At 37.1% G+C, this 19,638-nt stretch overlaps 1 protein-coding gene across 3 annotated transcripts in view; it reads right to left on the bottom strand.

The window, feature by feature from the left end:
- The window catches only part of RPS6KA5 (ribosomal protein S6 kinase A5), an 89,334-nt gene that overhangs the window by 20,970 nt on the left and 48,726 nt on the right, over positions 1-19,638 (bottom strand). For all 3 annotated transcript variants that reach the window (XM_075753717.1, XM_075753718.1, XM_075753719.1), the window contains 6 exons: positions 17,598-17,701; positions 7,672-7,822; positions 6,138-6,299; positions 4,780-4,905; positions 3,918-4,051; positions 598-691 (listed from right to left, as the gene is read on the bottom strand). In XM_075753717.1, the coding sequence (XP_075609832.1) occupies positions 598-691; positions 3,918-4,051; positions 4,780-4,905; positions 6,138-6,299; positions 7,672-7,822; positions 17,598-17,701 (771 nt within the window). The remainder of the gene's footprint in view (positions 1-597; positions 692-3,917; positions 4,052-4,779; positions 4,906-6,137; positions 6,300-7,671; positions 7,823-17,597; positions 17,702-19,638) is intronic.

The following is a 19,638-nucleotide window of genomic DNA, read 5'->3' as shown; positions in this document are numbered from 1 at the left end:
GGCCAACCTTCAAGTTAGATCAAATCATGGCTTATTACATGCTGTGGAGCTTGCACTACACTAAGGAAAAAGACAACTAAGGTCCCTAAATAAATCCTAAACTGATCTCGATGTATTTTCAAATAGAGGCTCTACTTTCACATTTGATAACTTAGCAAACTACTTGGTTATTTCCATTAAGCTACTAATATGTAAGAAAAAAATGCTAGATATGTAGTCTTCATTTGCAAGATTTCCAACTTATTTCACAAATACAATTTTAAGATTCATGACAACCCTGATGGAAGGTGATTAGGTACCTCAGTATCATAGATGTAGAAACTGGGCCATGAATATATTGTATGATGATTAACTAAGTAGACCAAGGACGGAACCTGAACCCAGGACTCTAATTCTTCCAAATACTTTTTTTATTTGCTAGAGTAACTGCAAATTCGCTTGAATGCAGAACTTCTGCTTCATCTTCTATGATGACTAGACAAAAGCCCTAGGAAAAAAGTTGCCTCCACAATAACAGTATGCTTCACTCCTAAAAGTTCTTGGGAAAACACACAACAATGTGTTTGGCAAGTACTGATTATAGCTTCTTCAAAATACCTGGTCATGATAAACTTCATGTAACTTCACTACATTCGGGTGTCCTTCGCAGAGTTTCAGAGCTGTTATTTCTCTCTGGGTGTTGGCTTCCATTCTGGAAAAATTGAGCAGTCATTTTGTACCAATTTTACTGAGCAAATTGCACATTCAAAATGTTACACCTATTTTTTAATTGCTTGCAATCCAAATTTTTTAATATTACAACTGCTTGAAGACAATTAAAAGCATACTCAAAGTAAGCTGAGCAAATCTCTCCACACAATCCTGCAAGTTAGGACATTAAAAAACCACACCCAGATCAAACAATTTTTTTGATGCAACTGCAACTTGCTATAGCAAAAGCTGCAATGATATTACAGTATAGTTTATACCTAAACCAAACCTTTCCCTTAGTCCAGGGCAATTTGACTTCACCTCTGTTCCTACAAATATTTATTAGCTCAGCTTTACCTTGAAGACTCAAATTAATCGGCCCAATCCTTTTCCATTCTTATAGAAAAGAAGTACTTCCAAAGCTGTATGGAAACTATGAGCTCCTACTAGAAAAGAGAGTAACATCCTCTGTATATGAACTGTGTTATACAAATGAACCCCTAAGCAGGCCATTGTAAAAATCTAAAATGGAAGAGATAAGAAGAAACTAGCTCCAGAGCAAAAATCATTGCACAAATTCTCTTCCAGGTACTGAAATTTATAGCCAAAAAAAGTGAACACACTGACCATTATAAAAACTATGTGAATGGGGACAGAGAATAATATTTTGGTTTCCACTAAATACATACATTGATTTATTTTGGGCTAATAATGCCTGGAAATTTTTGCCAAAATTCTCTCTAAGAAAAGCTAATCCTGTACTGACTTAGAGAAAGGCCTTAGGGATAACATACAGAATCTCTCTCACCACACGTTCTTACTTTTTCATTGCATTTTTTTTCCTAATTAGGACCAGAACTATGATGAGACTTTTGTGCAAGAGAATTCCGGATTTCTGCAGGTTTCATATAACTAACAACTAAGCTGTTCAACCTGCATCTCTGCTGATGTTGTTGTTCAAACTGAAAATGATTTCAGGTCCCTAAGAAATTAAAAAACCTGACTCAGTCTTTCCGCCCTAAAGTACAATCAGGAGAAGGTGGACCTAGGAAACAGATGAAAAAGGTTCAGTATCATGAACATAAACCTTTGAAATTTGTGCGTGAACTTTTCTGAGTATTTCCCCTCTATAAATAGTTACCATCTCAGATTTTAAAAAGACAATATAATGAAAAACAAATGGGAAGCTCTAAAACAGTAACTCAAGCAAGTTTACAGGACCCCACTGTTTCACTGGCTTTCAGACACACAGATAAACCTCAAATTGCTCAATGGAGGCAGATCCAGCCCTGCTAACAAAGCAACACCACAGAGGAACTCTTGATCTGAGCTTTCACCTCAAGTATCATGAAAATGTTGGCTTAGGTGTAGGATCCACTTTTTTTGGCACCTTTAATGGGTAGGAGTTAAAGACTGTCTGGCTTCAAGGCAAAGAAGTTACTAGAAACCTGTTGTATTTTTCCTTTATCAAAAGTTACCAGTGTGGTTTGCAGAGCATTATTATTCAACAGTTTCTTATTCAAGACTGGTTTGTGTCCAGCCATCCAGAGTGTAGGTTTACTGCTACCTCTAAATAGTACATAAACATGGTCTGAGTCTGCTCACAGCCTGCAATCCTAAAAAAAAAAAAAAAAAGTAAAAATCCCTGTATACAGACCACTTCTTACCTTCACTTAGCCTGGTCCACCCAGATGAAGGAAAAAGAGCAAAAGAACTTGTGAGTAATATCATTTAGGGACATCATTCCTAAAAGCTTAATTCTATGGGAAAAGGCAATACTAGTTTGCTCACTGTTATCCAGAAACAAAAAATCCATTAGCTTAAGATGAGATGGGAGTACTGACCTGCAGCTCTGCATGCCCCACAGAAAAAAAAAAATTAATGTAGACACAAGGCAGAGATTTCCAGATTAAAATACCCAATGTAGGTGCCTACTGCATACTACTTGTCTAAGGTCTCATTATGATAAGTGAAATTCTAAATTAATGAATCTTACAGGGTGAACTAGTTCACTGTAAAATAAATACATACCTAGAGTAGGACTCAGTGGCCTAAACACAGGAGAGCCTGGAAGACATCAGCCATGAAGACATCTACATAAAGGTAGTAGACTACCATAAAGGTAGTAGTCACAAGACTGATGGGAACTGGCAGACAGAGAGGACACCAGATGCTAAAATGGCACTACGTAGATGCCTATGGTTAAGTTACTGAATCCCACTGCTAGTGCCTGGTCATCGAGTCTCTCTGCCGGCTCCACTAACAGTTTTGAGTAGGCCTCCATTAATCATAGCAGATCTCAGAAAACTGACTCAGACACCTATACTTGTCTTATTCTTGAACTTACCCTATGCAAAAAGCATGCAATGAAACACTTAAGTCTGGTGGACAGCTGCTTCTAGAGCCTGGAAAAACAGAGGTACAGCCAAATGTCTTGGAGAAGAGATCACTGTGAACTATCATTCTGATAGCAAAACATTTACACTTTCCCTTTTCTGCCAGCATTCTACAACACACTAGACACATTTGCTAATGAACACTGCAAAATGAAGCTAAAAATCCATCCATCCCTCAAAGAATCCCTTGTCTTTATTCTTCTCTGGGCAGAAACTGCCAGAGGTATCTGTTCTAGAAAAGGACCACGTGGTCCCCATGTACAAAGCAAGTCAGCTGCCTCCATTGTGATGTTCTCTTCAGAACATCCAGGAAACAAGATGCAACTTACAACTCCATAGTCTAATTCCACTTTGCACACACATACATACACACTCTCTTAATTAGATCTGAGGCAACCCACACTACAGATCCTTCTTAAAAGCAATGTCCTAGGCAATCAGCTGGGCTGCTTAGGAAAGGGAGCTAGCATAAGTCTACATTCAGTTCACTGAGGTCTAAAGATAGGAGGGCCTTATACCTTACTCTGGTTAGGAGCAAAATTAGGGAAAATTAGGGTAGAATACAATTAGGAACCAGAAAAGCACTCTTTAGGTCCTCCACTCTTGTGGACACTCTTGTGTCCTCCCCAGCAAGAGTAACATTTTGTTTCAAAAGACTCTCAGAATCTTTTAAAGGTCATAAGGTTACTATAAGCTTCTGTATATTCTTCAAATAGGAAATTATATTTTAAAGTTATTTTTACACTTCCAAAAATGTAGAGAACATTATTCTAATTCATGGGTGACAGTAAGCAAAGAAAATATTTTAATTGTGTTATAGAATATTTATACCTTTTGCTAATTATTTTTACTGCATACTCTTGGCTAGTTTTCTTGTGTAAGCACTTTCGACAAATGGAAAAACTTCCTTCTCCCAATGGTTTCTCTTTCAGATCCAGTTCATAATGATGATAAAATGGAGAGTCCTGTTAGGAAACTGTCTGTATTTAGTTCTGCAGAATACTTTTAGTATACACAGTCAAAGACAAAGAGTAAAGTTTCGTGAGAATTTTTCATCTACATTTAAAATTGTAAAAGAGCTCTGGTTTTGATAAAATATAACCTTAACTTCTATTTAATAAAATGCATAAAGTTTATTCTAACAAAGATTAAATCTTACATTACATTAAACAAACATGATCACTAAATAAATCATTACTACTACAATAGTTTAAGATACAAAATATTCAGACAAACAGGATCAAAGATGGCTGTACATACATTCATCCACAAAACTATGTGCTCATTTGAAGACATCACAATAGCATGTGTTCTTATAAGGCTTCACACAGCTATACACACTTTTGGGCAAATACATCATAGAAGGAATTCTGATATTATTAAAGTAGCTTCAAAAATATCTATAATGGTTGGCTAAATAAGAACTATCAGAGTCAAATTACTATTGCTACTATACTTCAGTCTTCTGGAAAACTAGACAACCATCTCATTTTTCAAATTAAACTTCAACCACTTCTTAATATACCACATGCAAATTATACGCTTGGATCATCTGAGGAGCTGTTACAGAGAACAGATAAATGAATAATGACTATTTTGTAATCTGTAGCCTAGCTTGTGATTGCTGCTTTGCAAGTTATATGCAGTTCCAAGTTAACCGAATTAATTCAGGTCTTGATATTATTATTATTACCTTCATCATAGCACTTCTGGCAATAGTTGTAGTTCCAGGCCGCTCATCCCCCATATAAAATTGAAGAGGATCTACTGTAGCTGCATTGCGTTTAAACAAAATAGAAGGTGCAACGAAAGAATATCCCTATGAAATTAAGACATTAGAAAATGGCATGGCTTGAAATTGTTGCACACAAACTATCATACTGCATATAAACATGAGACGTTTCAGAAGAATTTTTCAAAGAAATCAGAATTTTCATAACATAATACAGAAACCGTTAACTGGCTCATTGATGTGTAGATATTACTCCGTTCAATGAGAGCAAGTATCTTCCTGGAATTAGTTATATGATTCTCCACAGTTACAGACAAAATAATAGTAATACAAAAAAATTATACTAAAAATCTGGCTCAGCTTCAATTGTTTTGCAATAGTGATAAAGGCTCATACTTCAAACTAGCTAGCTTCCCAGAGCACCTTTAAGTTAAGGCACGAGATAGTTTTTATGTTGTGAGGTAAGCACGAAACCATTTTAAATGGTGCCCAGTTTGGGTATCATAACAAGAACAGCTGTGACTACCACTGAACAATGAATCAGATTGTGTTATGACATGCATAAATTACTTGCTATAGTCGGTACAAATCTAACAACTTCCATAATATGATGCTACATTCCTGTACTCTAAGCATTAAGCTGCTCAAAAACAGACAATAAAAAACAACAAAGCACAAGGAGGGGGAGGAGAGAAAGCAACCTGAACTGCTGTTCACCTCGGGAGCTTTGGTACCCAGTTGGCTGCACATGAGCCGTTTCTGCCCGTTTGACATCCATCTGTGCAGTCCAAGAAGGGATCATTCTTTAACAGCATGGAGGAGATGGTAAAGAATGCTTTGTTCCTGATCTGTATATAGCAGTCTAGTAATTAGAGCACTCCTACAGGATGTGGAAGACTTACTTTCAACTTTGCAGTTAGCTCCCACTCCCCAAAGGGATAACTCAACTAAGGTATAATGTGGGCATCTGCAAACTACATTGCTCTTCCTGAACCTGGTAGCCCAGGCTGATGGAGTCAAGATGACAACACTCATAAGGTATGAAGAATTAATAAAGGACAGATCGACTTTAGTCCAGCAGGTAGGACACTCAGCAGGGAATGGAGAGACATGGAATTTTATGTTTGCAGTAGCACTGTTTCCACCTTTCTCATTTTGTAATCGCTGAACAAACAGCCTGGGGAACTGGGATTGGAAATTACATAGTTAATTCCAAATAACTTAGAAGTCGGGGGGGGGGGGAGGGAGGCAGCTAGCTATACATGTGGAATTGTTAAATAAATTTTTTTTTTTTAAATGAATGTGAATTCTTAAAATACCTGAAATATTCTTTCTGAAGTCTGAGGAGTTGCTGCAGGAGAATATGTTGGATCCATTTCTGTAAACTCTTCTGCAAAATTACTGACATCCAACTCATCTCTGATTACTGGTTTAAATGGAGCTGATACTTTTTTGGCAGCTAAATCATCCCAATTCATATTCTAAACCAAAATCAGGAAAATAAGTTTGAATCAAATGAAAATTTAACAGAAACAGATATTGGAAAGCGAGACTTGTCCAGAAGCAAACAGTCCTAACTCCATTTGCTATTTTTCATAAGCAGATGAAAAGCATTCAAATTATGCCCTACTAATTTGCTTAGGTACAGGCAAGACATACCATACTTATTTGTAAGTAGACAGAGTCCAGTTTAAAAAAAAAAAAATCAACACAAAGAAATTTAACAGTGAAGATAAGCCAAACAATTAGCATGACAGGCCTTAAATTTCTTCCTCTGTTTCAGAGGAAACAACATTTATATTTTTGTAAGCCACAGTGCATCCATGCAGTATCTTGCTGATTTCTATGCTTAATTACTAATCTCAGCTTCCAGAGCCCTGAGAGCATAATGCCTCTGGATTTTTACTTAAATGCATGACCAGGAGTAGGAACCGTAGATAGAGTAGTTATGAGAAAATGGCCCTATTACTGTAAAGGAGTGGAAACGAAATTAAGTCAAGATTAGAAAGTGTTGTATGAGGAAAAAAATGTATCTTCCAAACCAAACAGTGAATAAAGGAAGTTTAACTCTAGTTTGTCAGACTTTCTTATAAGAGGAAGGAAATACAGCAGGAATGAGAAGAAATTCAGCAGTTAAAAAGCCAAGTTATTACCCATGCAGAATGTTATGATAATTACTCTGAAAATATTCGAAAGGTTTCGTTTATATTAACAACTTTAAATACTCCAAAATTTATACCAATTAAAAATATATTTAACTTCAGAAGCACCGGAAATATGTACTTATTTTTTTCAAAGAAAGCACACAAACAATTTTAACCGCAATGGATGGAACAGTACAGATGATGTACACAAATCCAATCTTCATCATTGTTTGAAACCAAATGTTAATACACTGAAATCTGAATAGAATTAAAATCTACTAAACAAGACTAAAGATTTAATTAGGTAGAGGAAAATACAGAATAGATGTTTATGACTTGTGGTGAATTTTATCAATATACAAATTTTACTAATAATGTCAGTGGCAAACATTCTTTTAAAGAAACAACACGAGATCTAATTTAAGTGTTTTCCATTAAACCTTCTGCTTTAAGTAGCATGTCTTTTGGCTGCTTCAAGTAACTGTTAGAAACAAAATATATTAAAAATCTACCATGCCCTTCTTGTAGTATGCACAAAATCCATATACGTAAGCGCATGAATATTCTTACTAAGTTCAATGCAATTATTCATGCAATCAACACGCCTCTAAGCTATTCTGTTAACAAAACAGAATTTCTTTAGACTATGATTTCAAAGGTGCTAACATAGGAATAAGTGGTATCTGGGGAGTTTTGTTGTTTGTTTTACCTGGAAAAAGGGATGCTGTTTGATTTCATCAGCATCAGTGGGACCACAACCTAGCCTCTTCTTAGGGTCTTTCATCAAAAGACGTTGAATTATATCCTTAGACAGCGCACTCATTTCTTGTGGATAAGGTGGCTCACTTTTTAATATTCTCCTGTAAAACAAAACAACAATTATTTATAATTACTTAATGTCTTCAGTGTTAAATCAAATAGTTACCATGCTAATGGTAGTGTTTAACATTTCACTTAAACTTCTATTGTACCCAAAGACTGGAAGATGACAGATGTGAAACTACTTTTTTTTTTTAATAAAGGTTTGAGAAAATGTGGACATGAAACACATCTGTAGGAGATAAACTATGTAACTTAGTCCACAAAAAAAAAAATAGTCCTCATTTCATACATACTGAGCTTACTATTGCTATTCAAAAGAAATCTCATAGCTATAACAGATAGCTCCACAAAACCATCAAACTGATGCCTAACAGCAGTTAAAAAACAAAAACCAAATTCCAATATTAAAATTATTAGAAAATAAACAGAAAAAACCCACACTTGGACCATTTGAGGTTTGCCTGCACCTTTTGTACTGTGTGCAGTGCTCATGCCCTACTCTCAAAAGGGGGCAGTACAACTGGAAAAGTTTTAGAGTAACAAGATGAATCAGAAATACAGAATGTGTTTCCTATGAAGATCTACAAAAAAGGCTAGCAATGTCCAGCTTAGCGAAAAGGGGACTTAAGGTGGCTGGGAATCGTGTTCCCCTCAAAACAATGGATGGTAAAGAGAAAGTGGATAGGGACCTCGCTGTCTCTTTCAACACAAGAACCAGGAGCCATCAAATAAGGCTAGTGGAACTTCAAAAGCTTGGAAGCCTAAGTAGAATCACATTTCAATACTTATCTTTTACATGTGTAGCTCCCACAGTTTTTATAAAAGAGGAAGGCAAGTTTTCCTTCAGTTACTCCAAATGTAGATATTGAACCTAAGGACTCTGAAGGAAAATTGAGAATGCACACAGAAACACATACCAAAGACACATCAACAGGTTCAAAAAGATACACACAGGAAACCCTTTAGCATACAGAATCACGGAATGGATGAGATTGGAAGGGACCTCTGGAGGTCCTCTGGTCCAGTCCCCGGCTCAAACATAGTCACCTAGAGCCAGTTGCCCACAGCCATGTCTCGAAGCCTTTTGCATATCTCCAAAGAGGAGTGTTTCCTGATGTTCAGGGGGAACCTCCTGTGTTTCAGTTTGTGCCCATTGCCTCTGGTCCTGTCACTAAGCATCACTGCAAAGAGCCTGGCTTCCTCGCCCTTGTGCCCTCCCTTCAGGCATTTATATACATCAATAAGATCCCTCTGAGCCTTCCTTTCTCCAGGTGGAACAGTCCCAGCTCTCTCAGCCTTTCTTCATATACTTCAGTCCCTTAATTATCTTTGTGGCCCTTTGCTGGACTTTCTCCAATATGTCCATGTCTCTCTTGTACTGGCAAGCCCAGAACTGGACCCAGTACTCCAGATGTGGCCTCACCAGTGCTGAGTAGAGAGGAAGGATCACCTCCCTCAGCCTGGTGACACTTTGTCTACTGCAGCCCAGGATACCATTTGCTGCCTTTGCCACAAAGGCACATTGCTGACTAATGTTCAAATGAGTGTCTATATATCTATACGCATACTCTCACTGTGGTGACTTTGGAAGCAAGGAGGACTCAAGAGTGCCTCCACTAAACACAGACTGAAAGATTTTGAAGCTATGAGAGATTACGAGGCTGAAATTATATGAGGTTGCGGCAGCACTAGAATCGCAATTGTTATATGTCTCTCATAAAGCTTAAGTTGATCACTGCAGGACATTTTAATTTTTGTTTAAAGTTTCTGAATGACACACCCTTAGAGTTAGCTATCCCATGGGAAATCTTTTATCTTGAAATATGTAACTTCTTGGATTACTCCAAAAATAGATACAGATTGTTTCCTAAATAATCTTGTCCTGCCAGTGTGGAAGGACAAAAACAAGTTCAATACACACAGATCCCAGGGGTTGTTTCTACTGGTGTAGTATCCAATTTCAAGCAAAACTAACAAGACAAAACAAGCTAACCTCTTGGTTTAATTAACTCTGAAATGAATTAGGAAAATACAGTCTGAGTTTTAAAGATGGATGATCTGCCCATAAGGGTCTAAATCACAGCCACTCTGCCAGCAGAAGTAACAGCAACCATAAGCCTTGTCCTGAACTTCTGGACACACTTCACTTTACAGAAAAGGAGATAAAAGTACAATATTGCCAAATAATTTCTTAATTAGGGATGTTAATACCAAATTTAAACATTACTAAATAAGAGGATTCTTACACTGTAGGACTGGTGGAGAAGTAAAGATTCAGCCTCTTCAGAAATCATCCACTTTCAGAAAGGGGAAGCAGATAAGGAAGTAAGAAAACCTTCCTGTTGTAAGACAGAAGACAGGACATCTTGATAGCAAAACTACTTGATTTACAGGAGGGCAAACAAAACCTAAAATGTCTTCTTAGCTTGAAGATCACTTCAGTCAGAAGAATCCAAGGAAATGTATTTATCAATCTTTCTGATGAGAGAATCAGAAAGGTATATAACAGAGATCCTGGAAAAAGACAAGTTCTCTTTGAGCTCTCAGAAAGCGAAAAAAAACCCCTAAGTCAGTATTTTTTTAAATTGATTTCTAAAGCAATGGGATTGAGACTCTGGGATATCTTTAGAATACCAAAGAAAAATTCTAGAGCAATTTCCTGTCTGAAAAATGTCAGAGATTAGAGATGGCCAAGTCAGATAAAAATTTGAAAATGTCTCTGAAAAAAAGATGCTGAATTGGGATGACTGGTAATAAAGAGGACAAATGAGTACAATTTCTCTGTGCAGCCTCAGAAGATCAGTCTCTGTAGTAGTGATGCTGGTGAGTGCTAGCAATAAGATTATTGCCTGTGTCTCAGGCTTCTGATGCAGATACAAACATTCACATAATAAAAAGAAAGTGTGACACAAACATAAGCAGTGGAAAGTCTTTTATAGAACCCTGCACTGCAAAGTTACCAGAAAATTCTTAGCCAAAATAAGTACTTCTGCAGTAACAACACTAGTAGGTCTCATCCTTCTAATTGCAAATTTTCCAGTGACATATTGCATGTCTTGGTCAGCCTGAGAATTGCAATTGGTTGTACCGTTGATGTGTTAACTGAGCAGAGTCCCAGCTGAAGCTGACACAGGTTTATAAAGTAACTTTGCATATTACTTGACATTCTGCTCTTTGGGTAGAAACCACTCCTTAAATTCTTGGGGAAGGAATCCCTTATAAAGATTATATCTGTCAAAACGATTAGCATACATATTTTGCCAATAATAGTTTAGTATAACACCATATTTTACCTAATGGAAAACTTCTGTGGCAATAGCATCAGTAATTCCTGCCTTTTGCCAAGATTACTGTTTTAAATTATTTCTTTATATAGGCAGAATTAACAATGAAGTGGTATTTAGCTATGTGAAAAGCAAGCTATGATTATGTTGAGGGATATCTTCCATCTGTTGACCCTCCTAAAGCCCACTGCAGAGAAGGCAGCATTTTGCCATGCTGTACAAGCAGACTCCATGTAAGTTGCATTTATACATGCCAGTGGTATTTGTTCAGAAATACTTTTGAGGTTGACTGATACTATAAAATATTCGCGACGGTCTGGACTGGTTCACAGAACCACACTACAGAAGTAGTGAAGAATGAAGCTAATTTCTTTAGAAGTTCCAGGAACTACTTACACTTATCATGGAATTGAAGTATGTGAAGCTATATACACATTAATTAGGATGGAAAGCAAGCTGCCAGAAAAGGAAGACCAGATGGAATCAACAGAGCAGAAATTGGTGAAGACTAATCAAGCAGCTTGATCAAGTAAAAAGAATCTGGCTTCACTAGTGAAGTGTTGTACTGAGGGGTAAGTCACTCAAGGCTATAACAGTAGCCCATGAAGTGTTCAGAGGAAGGAAGCTGCATGTGTCAAAGTCCTTCCCGGGATGTCTGTGCTTCTGAAAAAAAGCTATGGCCATCAACCTTCCTTTCCTTTTCTGAATCACCTCCATCCTCTTGTGGATTTCATGTTTCCATGGTCCAGTAACAGTGACAGAAGTAAGCAGGAAGAATTATGCATCCCAAGTTTCCCCTGAGCAAGTGGTGATTGTGGTCAAAGCTGCTGAAGGACTATGCTGTATTTTCTGCTTCTCCTAGCCTAGTACAACCCCTCTGAGCAGGGATGAGCTGAGTTTACCCCAACTGATAAGAGCACTCTGGATGTACTGAAGACACTTTGAGAGAAACTATCTGTTGCATAGGTCAAGGAGGTTATCACTTTGAGGTCCTGAATCATTTCCATCTTCTCTACGGTAGACTATACAGAGCTAGGAGCTAACTCCATTGGTATTGTTTTTCAGGAATATAAGCTCTGATGACTTTCTCCCATAAATACTACAGACCAAGAGCATACATGATAATGCAAAGGACATGCTAATGAATGATAAGGAGGAGGAGGAAAATGACACCTTGATGTTTAGATGCTCCTCCTGTTTATCAGTATCTTCAGAGCCACTCCTATGTAACAGGTGCAGGCTGTTGAGCCTGACAAATTGGCCAAGGAACTCACTGGTTTTGTTATGAAAAATTCAGAGTTGCCACCACTGATCTGTGCTAGCTCCTAGTTTAAAAATTGCATAGACTGACCACAGGTTTATCTGTTCTTTACCAAAGCAGTAGAGATTGGGATATGTGTTTGCTGGCTCAATAAAGTCCTTCTACAGAAGAAAAACCAACCAGAAATGCAAAAACCACATGCCAAAGGCTTATATTACAATGTTAGTCTAAAGAGAATTTGAAGAAGTTTCTGACCTCATTCATGTCAGGGTGATAATCTTAAGGCCTCAAGCACAAATGCCCTTGCAATGCTCAATAAAGGCCTTATAAAGACAGTGTCATTGGGAGCTTTCCCAACATGGACAGCAGATTGCTCCCAGCGGTTAAGATAAAATGAAAGGGAAAAATAGGCTGTTAGCCAGAAGCTGAAAGATACTTTCTTCATTTTTCATTTTAATTAACTCTGTAAACAGCTAGTCAATATTCTGATGCACTGCATAGCTGAGAAAATCCAATGTCAAAGAATATGCAAACATCTATGGACAACAGGAACAATTTAGCAACGTGACTTATGGACCAATTTGACCAATTTATCTTTTAGCATTATATTGACCAATCTATAAACTATATTGTAAAAACTTCTATTAAATAAATCCACTGAGTGATCATTCTGAGAAGTAAAGCATAAGCTATGGAAAACTAACTGAAGATGGGGTGCTTGAACAAACTAATGCCAATTCATTAATGGAAACCATAACTACGTAACCTGTTTAAAAGTTAACACTGAGAAACAAACCTTATTACAAGGAAGAAGGACAAAAAAAATTTAAGAAGTGGTAACCATTAGGTGCCAACAAAACAAAGATTTTAGACAGAGAAAAGACAAAACCCAACTATTTTGGTCAAAATACAGACATAAAACATGTGATACTGAGATGGAAGCCATCTTTCATCCTCCACTGTGATCAGCCTGAAAGCAGATGCCTGAACCTGACTGTGGAAGAGATGATAACAAAATACCTAAAGTGCAGAACTTGAAGCTTTCCCCGCCCCCCCACGCCTTCCATCAGGTAAAAGACACAATTAGATCACAAAAAAATGAAAAGATCACCATAGCTGACCAACCAACAGAAACATTAGGTTTATGCTAGAACTGTTACTGTAGTCTATTATCAGTGCCCTTGAACTGTATTATAAGCATCACCAAAAAGACACATATCCACGTTCAGGGAATAAGAGAAAGCAATCCCAAGCTGTAACCCTGTTAGAGGGCAGAGGGACAAGCTTCCAAAGCAAACTTTTCACCTTCACATTTGAGAACAACGTTACTGAATGCCCTGTCATCTCAGAACTACTAATGCCAGATTCTTTTGTTCCAGCTTTGAGTAGTCAGATGTATATGTGCATCCCCAGTTCTAGGCAAGCTGGAGACTTTGATGTAATACTTATGACTTTCTTAAAACCATCTGCTTTACTGAAAGGTTGAACTGATCTGTAGGCAGAGTCACTGATGTGATGTGATTCACACTAAGTCTAGCATCAAATGCTTTCCCTCATGTGGCTGAGATTTCCTAACTCAGACAATAATGTAATGATGTTTTTCTAAGTGATATCAGTTCTTGGACTGTGGACTCCTGTCTAAACATATAAATGCTGTACATTCTAGGTAGACAGCTATAAGCTATCTACAGGACAAAATTGCAGAAGACACCATGCAAATTACAAGTTGGATTTAATGACTGCTCTGTCCTTTAAAAGATCAAGCAATCACTGGAGTCTTCGCAGGCAGAAAATTAATAAGGGAATCCCAGTATACACCTGCTATGCATCTTCCCAACAGTTTTATCAAGAAAAGGTTTCTTGCAGAATTGTGGACAAAATATCTTGATAGGATCTAACAAATGGTCAAATTTCAGCCATCCTCCATGAAGTTTAAATAAAGTCTAACCAACTATGTCAAATAAAGAGCATAGGCTGCTATTAGTATTAGTATGCTAATATGGCATCATATGCTTCTACAGATTATTTTACAGATGTATGTATGTATAAAAGGGGAAAAATATATCTATCTATGCATAACCCCAATCTGATAAGACTTTCTAAGCTGCAGCAAAGTAATACTCCAAAAACTTCATGCTCATTTTAAATCCCTGTTTGTATGACAAGACCCTCAAAAGTCAACGCCCTAAAATGGATTTGCCTGTCTTTCAAGTCAGCACTACAAATCACTCACAGTCAAACTGAAAATACTGGGTTTGTAATCAAACCCAGTTCTTGCCTTTGCTTTTGCAGGATGGATCCCATTAACGGCTCTGCAGCAATGGAAGTCCAGAATTCTTAAAAATGAAAGGAAGATTTGGGAGGAAGGGAGAAGAAAGGGGAGAGGGCATACTAGAAAAAAGGAGATACTTGAATAGTTCTGTGAAATTATTTTTTATCAAGTTTAATAACCTGTAACACCAAGCATGTGAACAAAAAGAATCTTCATGGACAGAGACATAAGGGAAATTAAAGTATGCACTTGCTTAAGTTGCATTTGCCATGAAAGAGAAGTCCACAGGGTGGTCAAAAAGGTTATGATAAAAGAACTGAACACAATGTCTCATCAGAATAGAGCAAAAAAAAGATACAAACCACCTAGTAACTATTTCTGACAGAATAACTGAACTGTCCATTAAAGAGAGATTTCAGAACAAAACTTCGTGCTCAAATTTAACAGCAGATAGACATTATGCTACACAAGGGAATAAAATTATCTAAAAATATCTAAGATTACTTCCCACCTAGGTAAAATAAAAGGGCCTGGATTCATTTAGAAGATGACTTTCTTCCTTAAAATCAAAAAAATCAAAGGCCATGGAAACTACGCTTTCAGGGCTTGTGACCGAGTAAGAGAAAACTGAATTTTCTAAGTTTGCTGCAATTGGCAAGTTAAAGCATATTTAGGTTAGGGAATACAATTTCTATTTGGAATAACTTCGCCATCAAGAAGGAAGTTTGTACCAACTCATATCTCTGTGCCAGTGCTAGTGATTTTATTACCACTGGCAACTGTAAGTATCTGATGAAGTTATCTGCAATTCAGTTTTTCAGGAGTTTAGAAAGGAAATGAAACTAGAAAGATCAAAGATAGTCACGCAGACACTTTGGAACCTATTTAACTATAGCTGTAAAATTATCTAGAGTCTACATCCCAATTCAACAGAAAACTTGCAGACATAATTGAAGGAATTAACAATAAAAAAAGGACATTACGTGTAAATTGCAAATGTATCCTCTGTGACAAAATTATCAAAGAAACAAAGGAAATAAAGATCATAGCTTCTGGGCCAGACAGGCTTAGGATAAAGACAGGTACTGAAAATTTAGCTCTTATTTCTTGAAAGAGCTCAGTGTGCCCATGCTAGACATAAATACACGGAGGGTATTTCCAAAAAGCCATGAATATGTTAACAAGAACTTCTAAATTTAACAAGCTAGCATGTTGGGAAGGGCAGATCATTTCTTGCAGGCATGCTCTCAACAGCTTCCCAAGTTGCAGCAAACTCTACACAGTCCCCTTCAATCCTTAGAAAAAGGTTTTCTTTCCACCTTCTCTGAGATATACTTGTGCTTCCTACTCTTCTCACCCTCTGCCCGGGCTGCAGGAGCATCACAGCCTGCTGACTTCTCACATCCATTCCACCTGCTCTACCCTACCCTTCCCTCAGGGAAAGCCCTGAATACACTCCTGTTACTCCCCAAGGCACACAGCAACCACCATTCCCCAGAAGGTTCCACATGACTCAGTGCAGCTGCCAGGACAGAGAAAACAGCAGTGTTCTCATATGCTCAGCCACACTCTTAAACAGAACATAACATTCATTACATAATAAACTGCAAACACACAAAACAGATGTCATCCACACAGACATTGCTATCAATGGAAAGGATTCAGAAACCAGGGGTCTTGTGAACACTGAAGACAGATGATATCAAGTCTGAAATGCAGTCATATAGTTTGGACTAATGAGATTTCAGCTATAAGCTAGGGGCTTATCAGTTAGAAGTGATAGAAAAGGAGAAGGAACTAGATCTATCAGTCCACCACTGGCATCAACAAGAGGAACCCAAGAGAAAAGGAAGGAATATCTTTTTGTTCAGATGGTGAATTACTACTTCCCTTAAACAAGATCCTCTTGAAACATCAACAGGAATAAATTGCCCATATGTAAGAAAGAACAACATAAGCTGAGTTAAGAAAAGGCTTTTTCAAGAAGCAGGAAGACTGGGGAACATCTTTATTTAAAGACGACTGCAAGAATTTACCTTCTAAATTTATCAAAACAAAAGCTGAAAGATTACAGGATTGCTGTCTATAAATGTGTAGCATAAACACCAACCAGAACAAAAGCATACTGAGCAACAACACAGTAAACTTGCCACAACCAAATTTAGATCAGAAATTAGGTTATTAGCCACCAGAGGACGGATGTTAGCAACCTTGCAGTTTCTCAGCTTTGAATTTAATCTTAAATTATCAGAAAGATTAGAGATATTAAAGAACACATAAGGACCTACAAAAGACAGCAAATCCTGCAGAATACATATCTTAAAAGATTCTCAGTTTTGGGGAAAAACTATCTGTACAACTCAGACCAAGGTGTTCTCTAAAAATTTGTAACTCTTTCAGAGTTCCATTTAGTAAATCTTGGGAGTCAAAGTTACCACTTCAGACACAGCATAAGCAAGCACTCAACAAAATTTCTAACCTTTACTAGGTCAGAAAGTGTTAATTTAACTCCATCATAATGACCAAGAAGGTGAAGTCTGGAATTTTGTTTTGTTAATGGATTTTAAACCTGTTTGTAGATGGAGCTATCTAGCAAGAGCTGACAAAAATCTCTCTAGCTAAATATATGTTTCATGATGTATCAAGATTTTGAATGTGATATTTCTATTTACATATGATTTCATATTTCATTTGACTTCCCTTTCAACAGTAAACATACAACAGGGTTGAGTATCTACAAAGCTGTGGTTCCACTGTAGTTTAAAAAAAATAGGTCTTTTGTATAGGCCAGTTCTATTATTTCAATAACCTTCTGAGGTTAATAAAACTTATCTGCTTTCAGATGTCATTCCGTTAAACAGAACTGGAGCACCTAAAATGTTACGCTGGTAGCACTTTCTTCCTAAATATTAGATTAAACCTCTCACAAAACATATATTATGGCATAAGCATCACTTTGTGAGCAAGCATGTATACTGTAGTGTTTTGGATCTTACCTAGAAATCTCTGCTTGGGAATTCTTCTCTCCATCAACTGTAAATGGTGATGCTCCAGTTAATAATTCATACATAAGAACACCAACACTCCACCAATCAACAGCCTATAGAACAACAATAATTATGTATGTTATGATATGTTGAAGTAAAATTGTTAAGAAAAGGAGGAACAAAACAATACACTCAGAAAGCAACTAGCAAAGGAAGAGCCTGCTGATCAGTACAAAGGCAAACCTGGATACAGTAAAGCATAAGCAATTGCAGTGCTGATGGAGGTATTTTCTATGATAATTTTATTTTTGTATCTCTCCACTTAGCTTCTTCAACTAATTTCTCAAGCTGAACTCTTTCTGCTGACCACTGAAGCTCCTTCACTTCCCCCCCCCCCCCCGCCCCGAATTCATTTTTATTTTTACCATTGTGAAGTGATAAGAATTCTAAAACATACTCACAATAACAGATGAACCTAAGACTTGCTACGAAGTAGTGGAGCCTGAGCTTTTAGGAGCATGGGAATGAAACTAACTTTCAAAAAGCACAATTTAAGAGTATAGGTCACAGTAAATCAGGGCACCTGAAAATGCTATGGAATTTTATCTTATATTCCCTGGTCACATATGTGATCTTTGGCTTCCCATATACTAATCATATAATTCATATCTCTGATACCTCACAAATTACAAAATATTTATCTCTTTCAAAAGAAAGCTGCTACTATGAATAATAAAGGAAGCAGTTTAGTCATTTCAACAGAATTAATTTAACTACAGCTGTTTGAACTTCTCAGGTTTACTTCCACGAAATTTGCAAATAAATGAAACTCAAGTTCTGCTTTACTTGTGTTGACAACTTTAATACAATGCACAAAGACAACTAGTGAAATGATGACAATTCGGCCTCTTTTTTTTTTTTTTGCTTCAAGACATACAAAATCTGATGTTTCATATATTCAGCCAAGAGTGTCTAGAAGAACTAGCTGAAGAAGTCTCTGTACTGTTAGTAATTATCTTTGCAAATACACAATGATCAGAGAAAATCCAAGGAGAATTTTTTCTTGGCATGTGTTTTTTTCCAAAAAGAAGATCTGCAGAATCAGAACTCAAACTTCAAAAAAATACTGAAATGCTAGAGCAAGTCTTTTAGACAAACAGTACAGCTATCTAGAAGAGATTACAAATCAAAAACATTGATTAATGAGAGCATAGCATACTAAAGCAATCCCATTTCCTCTTTTTTAAATAAGATCTTTGAGTTACTAGATATGCAGTAAATATGAAATACACTAAAAACCTTCTAACACTGCACCACACGATCTTGCCAGTGGTGAGGCAAAAAGCATGTGAGAGTAATTGTTTACTCCACACAGGTAACGGAAAAATCACCCTTACTTATCAGCTAACATTTGGTATCAAACTGTGAAGCTATTTCTTATAGAATACTGCATGGCTCTGCACTACATCTAATGAAACAATCAGATAGAACCAAAGGTAACAGAACAGAGATTCCTCTTTAAATGAGCAACAATACTGAATTTGTCAGCACTTGAGAACACAGAATCACAATTCAAAGTGACTGATGCACTGGAGAGATGCTCTGAAACTGGCAAGACTAAACTAAGAAATAGGGTGCAGAAAAGAGCTTAAATTCATAACTTTGTAAAATTCCACTTTTAATAATGGCTAGGTAAGCAGTACAGTAGAAAAAGATGCAGAGGTTAGAGTGGAATACAAAGTAGGTGTGAGACAACGAGTAAGTGAAGACAAAGCACATTGATTATCTCCCTGATTCTTCCATTAAACATAAAATACATTCTGCTGTACTTCAAACTGCCAACTCTCTGGTGAACCACTGTGCCCACTACAGTGTTCCCTATCTGAAGAAATACACAGGCAAACTCAGACCAAAAGAGAGGCAGAATGCATAGAGAAGGAGAAGAAAGAACCTTCTCAGGCAAAAGTCAGACTGAGTCCAGTTAGTCTAGAAAAAGGAGATAGAGGGTGACATAACATTTTCCAGTGGTTAAAAAGGCTGTTATAAGAGG

This window comes from Balearica regulorum, chromosome 5 (assembly GCF_011004875.1).
Source record: "Balearica regulorum gibbericeps isolate bBalReg1 chromosome 5, bBalReg1.pri, whole genome shotgun sequence".
In the NCBI taxonomy this organism is placed as follows: Eukaryota; Metazoa; Chordata; class Aves; order Gruiformes; family Gruidae; genus Balearica; species Balearica regulorum.
Note: the sequence above shows the minus strand (reverse complement) of the source record. Positions and strands in the feature narration are given on the sequence as shown.